Here is a 12260-nt window from a genome sequence, read left to right as displayed (position 1 = left end):
AACAATTCTTCCTTTGTTCCATAGAAAACACTACCATTCAATAGATCTATCCTGAATTAACGCGATTTGAACAACATGGCGAAAGACATTGTTGAAATGCACAAATGCACATAGGCAGATTCAACTTTTAAACTTATCATTATGGCATCTCTCTATAGTTCAAAGTGCCACAGAGATCTGTAGAAATGTTCAGCTATTTTCTGTGGCGGAACAGCTGCTTGCAATCTCATACTAAGAGCTGTCATACTGATGAGTCAGCGGGTTGACATCATGCAGAAGATACACAGAGAAACAACAGGAAGTGAGAACAGCAAAGAACAACAGTATGCAGCAATTACAGAGTGCAAAATTGATGATAATCCATCATCACAGAGTTTTGTTAAGGGTTTGAAGAAGATGACATCTACTTAAGTTTAATACATTACCACAGATAGCATTTTTAAGCATTTTGTTCCCAACAAAAGACAAGGAAAAGCAGTAAAAATGAGAATAAAATATGCTCCATCAATACTTTTATTCCCAGAGTAAAGGCTCCCCAATATATTCATGCGTAAAGATGACTCAGTGGAGCCTTTAATCTCCATGATGAATGAGGAGTGGTTGCTTACCTTCACCTTTCACCTCAAATGTTGTCTTTTCAGCTTTTAAAGAATCAAAAGAGACAGTTTGACCTGCCAAAATATCCATATATTATAATACATCTGCACACGCAGCTACAAACAAACAAACTGTTTTTCTACTGGAAAGAAATTGGCATACCCTGGCTTTTATTGACAGTGGTGTCATAGTCAGCAATCTCCACCATTGGAGCATCGTCATCATAGGTCTCTATAGAGTAAATGTGCTCGTAGTCTGGATCATTTGTGTTCATCACAACACGCAGCTTCTGACCTGCAAAAAAACGTGCATGGATACACAAAGAAAGAATATGAGGGCTATTGGAAATCAGAGTTTAGAATGCTGGGATATCGTAGTTTGAGAGAATTCGATGTACATGTGCAACTGGATTTGTTAAATACAAACATATATTTAACATATCCCACTTATGCTTAAGGCAGAAACATAGTTTCTGTTTAAAGGGGTAGTTTAAAGAGAAAAATGTAAAATCTGTCATCATTTACTCAGTCTTGTTTCTAACCTGAATGATTTACTTTTTTCCACAGAACATTATAATGAGAGGTTTTGTAAATGTTGACATTGCTTTTTTAAATAATGCTGAATGACCACCATTGTGAAAAAGAAGCGCATTTTAGCATACTTTCAAAAAAAGAGTAACTTATTACAGAAATAACATACTTGAAAAGAATATTGGAATAATGAAATGGAAAAATCATTATGAACATTCTTCAGAATATCTTTTTTTGTGTTCCAGGTTTGAGTAAAAGAGTAAATGATGACAAAATTTGTATTTTTGGGTGAACTGTTTCTTTAAACTAGTCCTTTCAAGGAAGTCATAGATAGAGGACAGAGTGACAGGAGTTTTCAGTTTAGAAGAGAGGAGGATAAACAGAGAAAGAATGATGAAATTAGGATAGGACTCACCCTCCTCGTCCCCTCGGACTAGTGAGCGCTCAGGGGACGTGGAGAAGCTTCGGTAAGCCTGCACTGCTACAGCTTTCTCAACTTCCTGAACACCTGAGAACACGCCCATAACGAATCACACAAAGGCAAGATAGTAAAACCCATCAGTGAACACTCACACAGGCATCCATGCTTGTAAAGATGCACTCAAAGTTCATGCACTACATCAACAATTTAGCATGCACAAAACCTGGAATTCAGCCATGTGGACACAGACCAGAAATACTCAAGAACATACTCAACAATGTTAATACAGACAGAGACCACATAAGACAGTCACACACATGCCTACTGTTAGTGAACTGTGTGCACATGAGTTGCTGATGCAATGATAGGAAAATGTCTACTGGCTATATTGAGGCTTTATAAAAGTCACAACTTACCTCCACAAGCTTAGGGAAAAAGAGAGAAAGATAGAGAATTGAATTCAAGGATACAAAAGAGAAATTCAAATCAACATCAATCAGAATTTGCAACACACTGTATTTCTGTAAAATGTATTTCCAAGTGTAAAAAAGAATGAAAGGGGCAGAGCTGTAGAGGATTTGTTTTGATTTCATGACTTTAAAAAAAGAGTCATTGATGATGATGGAAAATTGTTTTAGATGGAGATAAATGACGATTATCCACTCACCACAATGCAGGTTCATCTCACTTCGAACATAAGTCCGAATCTCATCCTCCTTAAAGAATAAAGAAAGATGCAACCAGCCCTTGTGTCATCTTGAGGATTCAATGAGAGACTCCAGTAGCAGAATAAAATATGCATGATGACATTACAATAAATCAAGAATCACAAAGCTATTTGTTCTGACCGTCATGCCTGGTTCTCCTCTGTCTCCTTTAGGTCCATCAGGGCCAATCTCACCCTGATACAAAAACACAAAGAGACAAATTTAGTAATGAAAGATATGCAATATGGAGAAAAAATGCAGAGGACAAGTAGGTGTATAGAGTCACCTGTTCTCCTGTTTCTCCTGGGATCCCAGGGATGCCACGTGGGGCGACCATAGCAGGGCCTGGAGGACCTCTTTCTCCCTACAATAAATATTCAATACGTAACATATGATGAACTAACCATGGCTCCTTGTGCATATGAATCAGTGTTTCCTGCAGTGCTATTCAGGAGCAGCACTGCACTGCTGCTGATTCTGCTGCTCCAAATCAATACAAACCATCACAGCAAAAGAGGGAAAAAATAAATAAATAAAATAGAATAAAAAGAACTGTACTTTATGTGATGAGAGAAAGACTCTAATGAATCTGTCAAACTAATTGGCAAATCAGTCTGAAAAGAACAGAGTAAATGGTCTGAATCATGGACTAAATTGGGACGACAGCTAAAATCCTCAGTGAATCGGCTCTGATTACTCACTTGTTCTCTGAACCACAGGTTATGACACAAAATGAGCACAGAACATTACTGTGCTATGTGATTTTTTTTTTAATGTAGAAAATTCATAAAGTTAGTGAAAGTTTAATTACTCAATGGTTGTCCATATAAAGTTATAGACATACCCACAGACCTATCATAATTTAAAAAAAGCATGCTGTGTTGTCCATTGTCAATGAAAAAACAAATCTATGGAAACAGACATGTATAACAACTCTTACAAGTTGACTCTTACTGATATAAAGTAAGTTTGATACCTTTTGTCCTTGCAGGCCCTCTGGACCTTTACCTCCAGCAGGTCCTTGAGGGCCTGTCAAACCAGGGGGTCCATCCACTCCTCTTGGACCAGTGGGACCAGGGATACCAGGTTGGCCCTAAAGAAAGCAGGCGGAGGACGTTTTAATGTGGAATATTTGATAAGACGTTTCACTGAGATCAGCAGAGTTAGGCTTAAACAGCAGGGGAGCTCAAGGATTTGGTATACTCACCCGTTCACCTTTCTCTCCTTGTGATCCCTTAGACCCCGTAACTCCATCATAGCCTCTGTCACCCTGGGTATAAACAGATGAATGTTACATGTTTTTTTTTTTTTTCCACTTTACTTTTTGAAATGAGAAGAATTGCAGAGTATTTAGACCCATGTTGCAGTAAAACATTTTGTTGTCTGCTGGTTTATTCAGCAGTGATTTTAAAAGAATGAATACGTTGCTGCATACCAATCTTAGGAAGCATTAAATATTTAGATATAATTTTTATATGTATAAAATGATATGTGTTTCATCAATTATAGTAAAACTTAATATCGTGACAACACTATTATTCAGTATGACGTCAGACCAATATGTTTCAAATGCAATATGATCTTACCTTGGCTCCAATGAGTCCCTCCTTCCCTGGACTTCCTGTGGGACCTGGAGACCCGACTTCACCCTGAAATAAAATTTGCCATCAAAACAAGATAATGAAAAGAATTGCATACAAGCCTCATACAAAAATAAATGCATTTGTACACATACCTGCTCTCCTTTCTTCCCTGGCAATCCCGGTCTGCCATTAATCCCAGCATCCCCCTATGAACACACAGAAACATTTCATCACTTCGAGCAAAACATGGCGACACAACAAAAACTTTCCTCAAGCTCTCCTTATTACTCACCTTGTCTCCTTTCGCTCCGCTTGGTCCACATGCTCCCTTGGCGCCTCGTTCTCCCTGTAAGCCATTAAAGCTCAGTCAAACTGTCAATCACTCAATGTTACAGGGAGTAATGACACTAGAGAAACGCTCCCTTGGAGGGACTATTTAGAAAGAATAAAGCACCATTCATGTGTCAGTCATGCACTCACACACAAACTCACACACACCCTTCAATTACTGTCTTTCTCGTTAGTGACAACAGATAGAGGTCTGAATCCAGATAAAAGTTCTCATCTGCTATGTGAGTGTGTGCGACTATGTTGCCGCTGGCTGAAGGGCAGCTAGTACTGTCAGCAGCGGCCCATGTATCCCTCAGAGGAATGATTCATAAGCAGGAGTCTTTCATGTGCCTCACTGCACTCAACAAATCAATTTCTCCACACATGCACGCACGCGCACACACATATTCACACACAAAAACTTTTTACGGTGGCTCTGAGGTACATACGCAGATGAATGTCAGACACAATGGCCTGGAATCCAGACTGTGGCGGAATTATAAGCAGTGTGATCATCTGGTCTGAAGGGCTACTCAAGGTTAGCGATAAAGCTTGCAAGAGTCAGGTTGAGTTTTAATCAAAGAGACAACCATTAAAACACACACACACCTTAAGGCCTCGCGACCCTACAGGCCCAAACTCTCCCTTTTCTCCTCTCATTCCAGACAGACCATCTTTACCAGGTGTTCCCTGTAGAGGACAGAAAAAAAAGAAGCAGTCATAGGGAAACAGCTGAGTCTGGGGACTGTATGTGCCAGTCATACGCTGATGCTGTAGGCATCTGAATAAGAATACGCACTGCTTCTCCTGGGACACCAGGCTGCCCTGCTTCTCCCTGCAAATGATAATTAAATATTTGATCAATATGTGGGTCATGCACATTGTTGTAAATATGCAAAAAAAAAAAAGAGAGTGTATTTTTCACCTTCTGACCACCAGGACCACGAGCTCCCTGGAAGCCAGTGGAACCTCTCTCTCCCGGCTCTCCTCTCAGACCCTGCAAATGTGATAGAAAAATCACAAATGAGATCTCTTTAATATCTTTGTCATTTCACTCAATTTGTTCCCTCTTTAATCTCATTGCTGTTTGAGTCTCTTGCTTCTCAGATTATTCTGCTGAGAAGAGACCCCAACATGTTTCAACAACATCTGTAATCAAAATGAAGAGATTTCAGAATACTCGTTCTCATCAGATTCTTTGAAGACCATATTTTCTGAGCTAAGCCACATGAGTTTTGTTTATGCTCTTATTTTTGTCAATATTTCATTCACCTAAGGAATTTTAAGAGATTTCTGAGACATAGATAAAAAGAAATGGGTTCTGAAAAACTAACCTTTCAAATGAATCCAAAGAGAATAACAATTTTATTTAGCTAATAGCAGTAAGATGATATTTTTAGTCATGTTAAGACTGATAATAAATAGTCCATATAAAATTGTAAATTAATTTTGTCTAATTAATTAGACAAAATTAATTATTTATTTAAATACCACAAGAGATTTAGGCATCACAACATTATATTGTAGTTGTATATTAAGAAAAAATAATAATATGATGAAACAAGAAAAAACATTCTTACCTGTTCTCCTGGTGGTCCTTCCTGTCCCTTTGCACCCTTTTCACCCTGTGCACCTTTAGGTCCTCGCTCCCCCTGAGAAGAGCAGCGATCAATACAACTGATTAGTTGCTTTCTGACTCGTTAACAATCTATAGATCTCAAACACACATGAATGCTTTATGACCAGTTCTCATAGGCACATGTTCTCAATAGATGAGAAACCTATAGCAGCCTAACCTTTATTATTGGCCTTTAATCTGAGTGACCCAAAAGCATTAATAATAATATTAATAATTCCTTACATTTATATAGCGCTTACTCAAAGAGCTTTACATAGAAGTGGGTATCTCCTCATCCACCACCAGTGTACAGCAGGATGATGTGACAGCAGCCATATTGCTCCACAACACCCACTAGCTTATTGGTGGAGAGGAGACAAAGTGATGAAGCCAATTAGCAGATATGGGGATTGTAAGGACATGATGGTCAAAGGCCAATGGACACCACCCCTACTCTTTTTGAAAGACATCCTGGGATTTTTAATGACCACAAAGAGTCAGGACCTCGGTTTAACGTCTAATCCGAAAGACGGTGGTTGTTGACAGTATAGTGTCCCCATCAGTACACTGGGGCGTTAGGACCCACACAGACCACAGGGTGAGCACCCCCTGCTAGTCTCACTAACACTTCTTCCAGCAGCAACCTAGTTTTTCCCAGGAGGTCTCCCATCCAGGTACTGACCTTAGCTTCAGTGGGTAACCGGTCTTGGGCTACAGGATGACATTAAACACCTGACACAGCTTAATCAATACAATTTGACTCACGGTTTCTCCTTTCACGCCTTTCTCTCCTGGAGGTCCCCCCACCAGCTGAGTATCTCCCTTAAAGATACAAAATCAAATGCAGCAGTATAATATATTCTATATGCAAAATAAACCCCTTTTAGAGTGATATAAAACCCCACTACTTCACATAATAATCAGTTTGTTTTGTGATAATCACATGACTGTACATAATTCATTTTATTACATGGCTACAAATAAATAAATGCACATGAAATAATCATTGGCGTTTGAATAATGTATTATTTAAGAAGAATTAAGTTAAATTTACCAGCTGTCATTGAAAAATATTGGAAAGGACCAATCAGAATCAAGTATTTCAGGAAGCTGTGTAATAAAGAATGATGATCAAAGCATTTTACAAAAAAAAAAAAAAAAAAAAAAATACCTTTTCTCCTTTAATTCCTGAAGGACCTTGTTCACCCTGTGAAAAATTGGTAGTTTATAAGTTTATAAAACGTGTGTACATAAAGGAATGCATTTCATGACTCATTATTATTATTATTATTATTTTAGCAAAGTAAGGGACAAGCCTCAGCCAGATTGAAAAGTTATACAGACCTTATCTCCTCTGTTTCCTTTGCTGCCAGGAAGACCCTGTCAGTGGGACAGACATATAAGTAGAGGAGAAATCTTATTTGCCAGAGAATTTGTATGCATTTTGTAGATAGAAGACGTGCTTGACTCATAATGGTTTTGAAATTGCAGCGAGTGGGAGACGAACACATCATAGCCCTGAATATAAAGTGTGACGAATACAGTGTTCATACAGCTACCGCTCTGCCTGCATCAGCCTTTCCACATCTAGACGAGGGCAGATCAATGACACCCATCAAGAGAGACTGACTGTTACTGCCTGACTGACATCAATACGTGTAGAAAACAGGATGTGGTGGGGTAAAAAATAATGAGTGAATGCAGAATGTTGCATTAGGAGTATATTTACAGAAGGGCCTCTCTCTCCATCTGTTCCAGCCCGACCTTCTTCTCCCTGCAAAAATTAGACAGATACTCACATCACAATCTGATATGCATGCAAACAAATGAACAAGAGATGGAGTGATTGTGGACATTACCCGAGGCCCTGGGTCTCCTCGCTCTCCTCTTAAACCTGGCACTCCTACTCCAATTTCACCCTGAATGTGGAGGAAAAAGAAAGAAAAGGGGTAATGACTCTGTGTCTCACGCAGTGCACTTCATTTTTGTCCAATAAAACCGTACTGAACAGCTCTGACTGCACAGAGACACATAGGTTTCAAAGTTTTAGCTTTTAGAATGGCTTCCTTATTTCCAAAATAAACAAATAAACTGGTCCTGAAAGTTTAAAACCAATTTTAAAAATCCTTTTAATTAGTATTTTTCTACCTTTCATAACGAATTATATAATTATTATAAAAAGGTTAAGAAAAAAGGTTATTTAGCATGAAAATCAGAATGCCTTACTATTTGGTATATCTGTATTTTGGTTTAGTGACAATATGCACTAAATATTTCAGATTTTTTTAAATATATACTATACAAAATATGCAGAAACCTTATGTTGGTGCCAAATGCCAGCAAAAACTGCAAAGACAATGAGTGAATTATGTACATTTATAGTCTAACGCATGAAGTGCTTCAGAGTAAACCTATAGGTCTATGAGAGATTTTCCACAAAAACGGAAGCCCTATGCTTTAATGATTGAATGCATAGAACCATAAATATTAGTATTTGAATTTTACTGTTTTTAAAATATTATTGTTATTTATTTATTTATTTTATGCAGCTGGACAAATTAACAAAAAATATTTTATTTGGTTTATCAGAAGGTTATAACTCGCACAGTGTTCCTGATTTCTGGCATAAAAGCTCCATTCTCTCATGCCTACTTGCGCATGACTTTTTTGACTGTGCTGTTAAATCTTTTTAATTAGTATACAAGTGCAAGTGCTCCTGAAAATTATAAGTCCTGCAAGCAACACATCACTTACCTTATTGCCCTTCAGTCCTGCAAGGCCCGCAATACCCTAATATGAAGATAAAACATCATTGAATACCACTAAGGGAGAGACGCACAGTTATACTTGCTATAAGAAACACCTTAAATGCAAATACACAATTATTTTTTTAATTTTAACATGTCTGTGTCTTACAGGGGGTCCTGGGGGCCCAACACCTCCTGGTGTTCCTGGGTTTCCATCTTTGCCAATAAATCCTTGTAGACCCTTACAAACAACAAGGGGAATTACAATCATTGGATGCAGCCAAATTTAGCAAATGTTTTTGTCTATGATGGTATTTAACCTTTTTGTTTAAGTAGTAATTCTAAATGTGTTGTTTTTTTAGTGTACATTTGTTTCTATATGTGTAGTGACTCTACAAACCCTGTCTCCTGGTGGTCCAGGGGGTCCTGGCTGACCTGCTTCACCTCTCTGTCCTGCCAGTCCTGGCGTGCCATCAAATCCACGTGGTCCAGGAGGGCCCGGGGGACCTGGTAAGCCAGGGTCACCCTACAAAAGATTAAAGTTACATGACAAAGTTTACATTTAGGGCTAGAGGTCTGTTAGCAACAGTTCTATAACAATAAAATGAATCAAATACCTTTAAGCCAGTGGGTCCAGGTTGTCCTGGAGGCCCAGGCATTCCCACACCTGCTTCTCCTTTGACTCCTTTGAGCCCTGGTGGTCCTCTCGATCCCTGAACAATGAATGTGGAAGAGTATTTTAATGATGCATATATTATAATGGAGATGAAATGGATGGCCATTGGCCATGCTGGCATTTCTGTCTCTAAAGTTACTGCAGGTACTCACATTCTCACCAGGATCTCCAGGATCACCCGCAGCACCCTGTGAGTAAATAACACTTTAAAATCTATTTCTACACATTGTGCATTGCCTTATTTGTGGGCACTCTTCTCATAAAAACACCACTCACTCTTTCTCCTTTGATTCCCGCTGGCCCTTTGTCTCCTTTTGGACCCTAAAACACATAAGAGCCACACAGAAAAATGTATATCTGTATGAAATGTGAATTCAGACTTCGTTCTACAAAAGGCATTAATGACTGATGACGGAATAAGACGGCAAACTGTAGGAACAAATAATGGGGCATAAATAAATACATGCAGATCAACAAATATAAACCTCAGAAATGTACTGAACAGAAGCTCAAATAAATAAGCAAAATGAGTGAAACTCACCGGTGATCCAGGAAGGCCTCTTTCTCCAGCGGTACCTGGCAATGTCAGACCAGGAGGACCCTTAAACAATCATAGTTATATATGAGTTAATAATGTGATTTATTCATGTCAGAAACAACAAATCTATGGCCCATTATCTACAATCTATGTCATGGTGCAGTGCACATAAACCATCTATTTCCCTCAGGAGAATTGGTACTGTACCAAATGGATGGATGCATTGACTGCCTGTTTGCTTCAGTTCTGTTTATTCTGTTCATGTACTTTCAGGAAATACTGAACATTTCTGAGAACATGCTGTACATATTTTTCTGATATTATACACATTTCATCACTGGTGAAACTGTAGATGACATCTCTTGACAGATTAGTTACTCCTGAAAGTATTCAGCTGTACAGTGAAAGCAGGTGATGGCTTTTGCCTGTGCTATTTAATGTGCGACGGGCCACAATAGTTTACTTCCCTGTCCCTGTCCTGTCATAGTTCTGTCGATAAAGGTGGTAAATATATATATGGAGTACATCAGTGCCAATATCTATATAAACTCATATACAATAAGGCACAATTACACAGGATTTGTGTCAAAGAGCTGGCAGAATGCTGAAAAAGAGGATCATAAAGTTTGCACATAAAGTTTACTCACTGTATCATTTATTTAAGGTTTAAAATACAGCTACATAGAGCTAAATCTATTAATCAGACACACAACGGCACATTAAATTATTTTTAAAGCTTAGTGGCATGCTGTCAATTATCATAGACAATAAACCAAAACCACACTCATATTAATGCACTTAGAAATCTATAAAGCAAGGCATTCAAAGCAGAAATAGGCAGATTGAATTTTTGTTGAATAGATATTAATTCTTCTGAATTATTAGATTTTTAATGCTGTCTAAATAAAGCATTTGAGCTGAGCCTACTGATGTTGGTGGATTAACTTCTGGTTATTCATTACCAAAATAGTTTCGGTAGGTGATTTTGTTAAAAATAAATGTGTTATCATTGCATGTATCTTGTGGAAATCATAATTACTAATTTACATAGTTTTTGTTATGAAATACATTCAACCTCTTTGTGTTGGCAAACAACTAAAGTAGCAAACACAATATCCAAGAAGTTAACGCAACTAGATGGAAAATACAAATACAAAAACAAGACTGTCAAAAAAAATTCTAAATTCAGTATGAAAAATACATACCTGAGGCTTTTTATCCTTAACAGTCATGAAATATTAGATTAAAGTCACATAAAACAGAGCCTCTCTACTTGGATTGAACAAATTAAAGTCTTCACTTGTCCGTGATTTACTTCAATACTTTGTGCCGCTCCTCAGTTGGCATTTAGGTATGACAACACTGAAAGATCTATTGAAGAGCTCACGTACATGCTGCTATAACATTACCTGTCATGCAGGTGAGACAGGTTGATCTTCACACAGTGTTCGCTATGATGTAACCATGGCAACAACTCACCATCTCACCCTTCTTTCCAGGGGGTCCAGTGACAGACTGCAGAACACAGTGGAAATAAAGGGAGAGAGATAAATTGAGCACGGTGGGAATTAAAAGCATAGTGTCAGTCAAACTATACATTACGTGCAAATCCACACATGCAGATGCACATATGGACGCACCTTTCCTGGTGGACCGATGTCTCCCTGCTCTCCTTTTAATCCTGGGGGGCCAATGGGTCCGGCGATACCCTAAAAGAAAGTGACAGAGTAATAAGATGGAGAGAGCAGTTAAGTAGGGAAGAAAAGAAAGAAGCAAAGAGAACATGAAAAAAGATGCAGAAGATAATTAAATTACCACATATCTTTGTAATTGTCAAGGGCATATGATCACTCGCCTGTTTCCCAGATAACCCTGGCAGGCCATCTTTTCCTGGAACACCGTCTCTCCCTGGGAACCCAGGCTTGCCCCCCTCTCCCTGTTTATGCCATCATGTTAATCAAAGATAACCTTGTTACTCAAATGAGTGCCATGCCTCACAGTCACATTGTCAGCAAACAACAGTTTTCATTATCACTCATCACAAACACAAACAAAATCCATTTCTGTGTTGGTAATATATAAATCCTGCAAATAAAGTAACGGAATATTGTGTATTGCATGCCATTTTTCCTTCTACTTTTTCCCTTGTTGTTAGAATCAGATACTAATGTCAACATTTGTTGCTAGAAACAGCTGCCAGTGTTAGTTTATTTATTAATCAATACATTATACAGTATAAGTTTTATGTTCCATTTATATATATATATATATATATATATATATATATATATATATATATATATATATTATAAAATCTATATTCTGATACAAATGTTTAAGAACAGAAAATCTGTTGATTACATTGTTTAAGTGAAAAGATTCTAAACACTGAAAAAAAATCCAGTTTATAAAGTGTAAGTTGAGTGTTTTGAAGTTGAGAGCAACTGAATGCATCACATAAACATTAAATATTTGTTTTGGCTCTAGAATACTGACTTTTGTGGTACAATGAT

The 12260-nt window shown here is 37.9% G+C and overlaps 1 protein-coding gene across 1 annotated transcript in view; it reads right to left on the bottom strand.

Moving 5' to 3' along the window:
* LOC132091034 (collagen alpha-1(VII) chain-like) overlaps positions 1-12260 on the bottom strand; it is a gene marked incomplete at its 5' end in the record, with an annotated part of 41128 nt that overhangs the window by 680 nt on the left and 28188 nt on the right. Inside the window, 30 exons of the mRNA XM_059497812.1 lie at positions 609-671; positions 760-891; positions 1543-1973; positions 2216-2264; positions 2397-2450; positions 2542-2619; positions 3232-3348; positions 3463-3525; positions 3842-3904; positions 3991-4044; positions 4131-4184; positions 4778-4858; positions 4968-5003; positions 5094-5165; positions 5749-5820; positions 6552-6608; positions 6958-6993; positions 7131-7166; positions 7516-7560; positions 7646-7705; positions 8541-8576; positions 8703-8774; positions 8934-9059; positions 9151-9246; positions 9362-9397; positions 9486-9530; positions 9751-9810; positions 11227-11262; positions 11388-11456; positions 11603-11683. Of these exons, the coding sequence (XP_059353795.1) occupies positions 1954-1973; positions 2216-2264; positions 2397-2450; positions 2542-2619; positions 3232-3348; positions 3463-3525; positions 3842-3904; positions 3991-4044; positions 4131-4184; positions 4778-4858; positions 4968-5003; positions 5094-5165; positions 5749-5820; positions 6552-6608; positions 6958-6993; positions 7131-7166; positions 7516-7560; positions 7646-7705; positions 8541-8576; positions 8703-8774; positions 8934-9059; positions 9151-9246; positions 9362-9397; positions 9486-9530; positions 9751-9810; positions 11227-11262; positions 11388-11456; positions 11603-11683 (1704 nt within the window). The remainder of the gene's footprint in view (positions 1-608; positions 672-759; positions 892-1542; positions 1974-2215; positions 2265-2396; positions 2451-2541; positions 2620-3231; positions 3349-3462; positions 3526-3841; positions 3905-3990; positions 4045-4130; positions 4185-4777; positions 4859-4967; positions 5004-5093; positions 5166-5748; positions 5821-6551; positions 6609-6957; positions 6994-7130; positions 7167-7515; positions 7561-7645; positions 7706-8540; positions 8577-8702; positions 8775-8933; positions 9060-9150; positions 9247-9361; positions 9398-9485; positions 9531-9750; positions 9811-11226; positions 11263-11387; positions 11457-11602; positions 11684-12260) is intronic.

The sequence above is a fragment of the Carassius carassius genome, chromosome 17 (genome assembly GCF_963082965.1).
Source record: "Carassius carassius chromosome 17, fCarCar2.1, whole genome shotgun sequence".
Taxonomy (NCBI): domain Eukaryota; kingdom Metazoa; phylum Chordata; class Actinopteri; order Cypriniformes; family Cyprinidae; genus Carassius; species Carassius carassius.
This window is presented reverse-complemented; position numbering and strand designations above follow the sequence as displayed.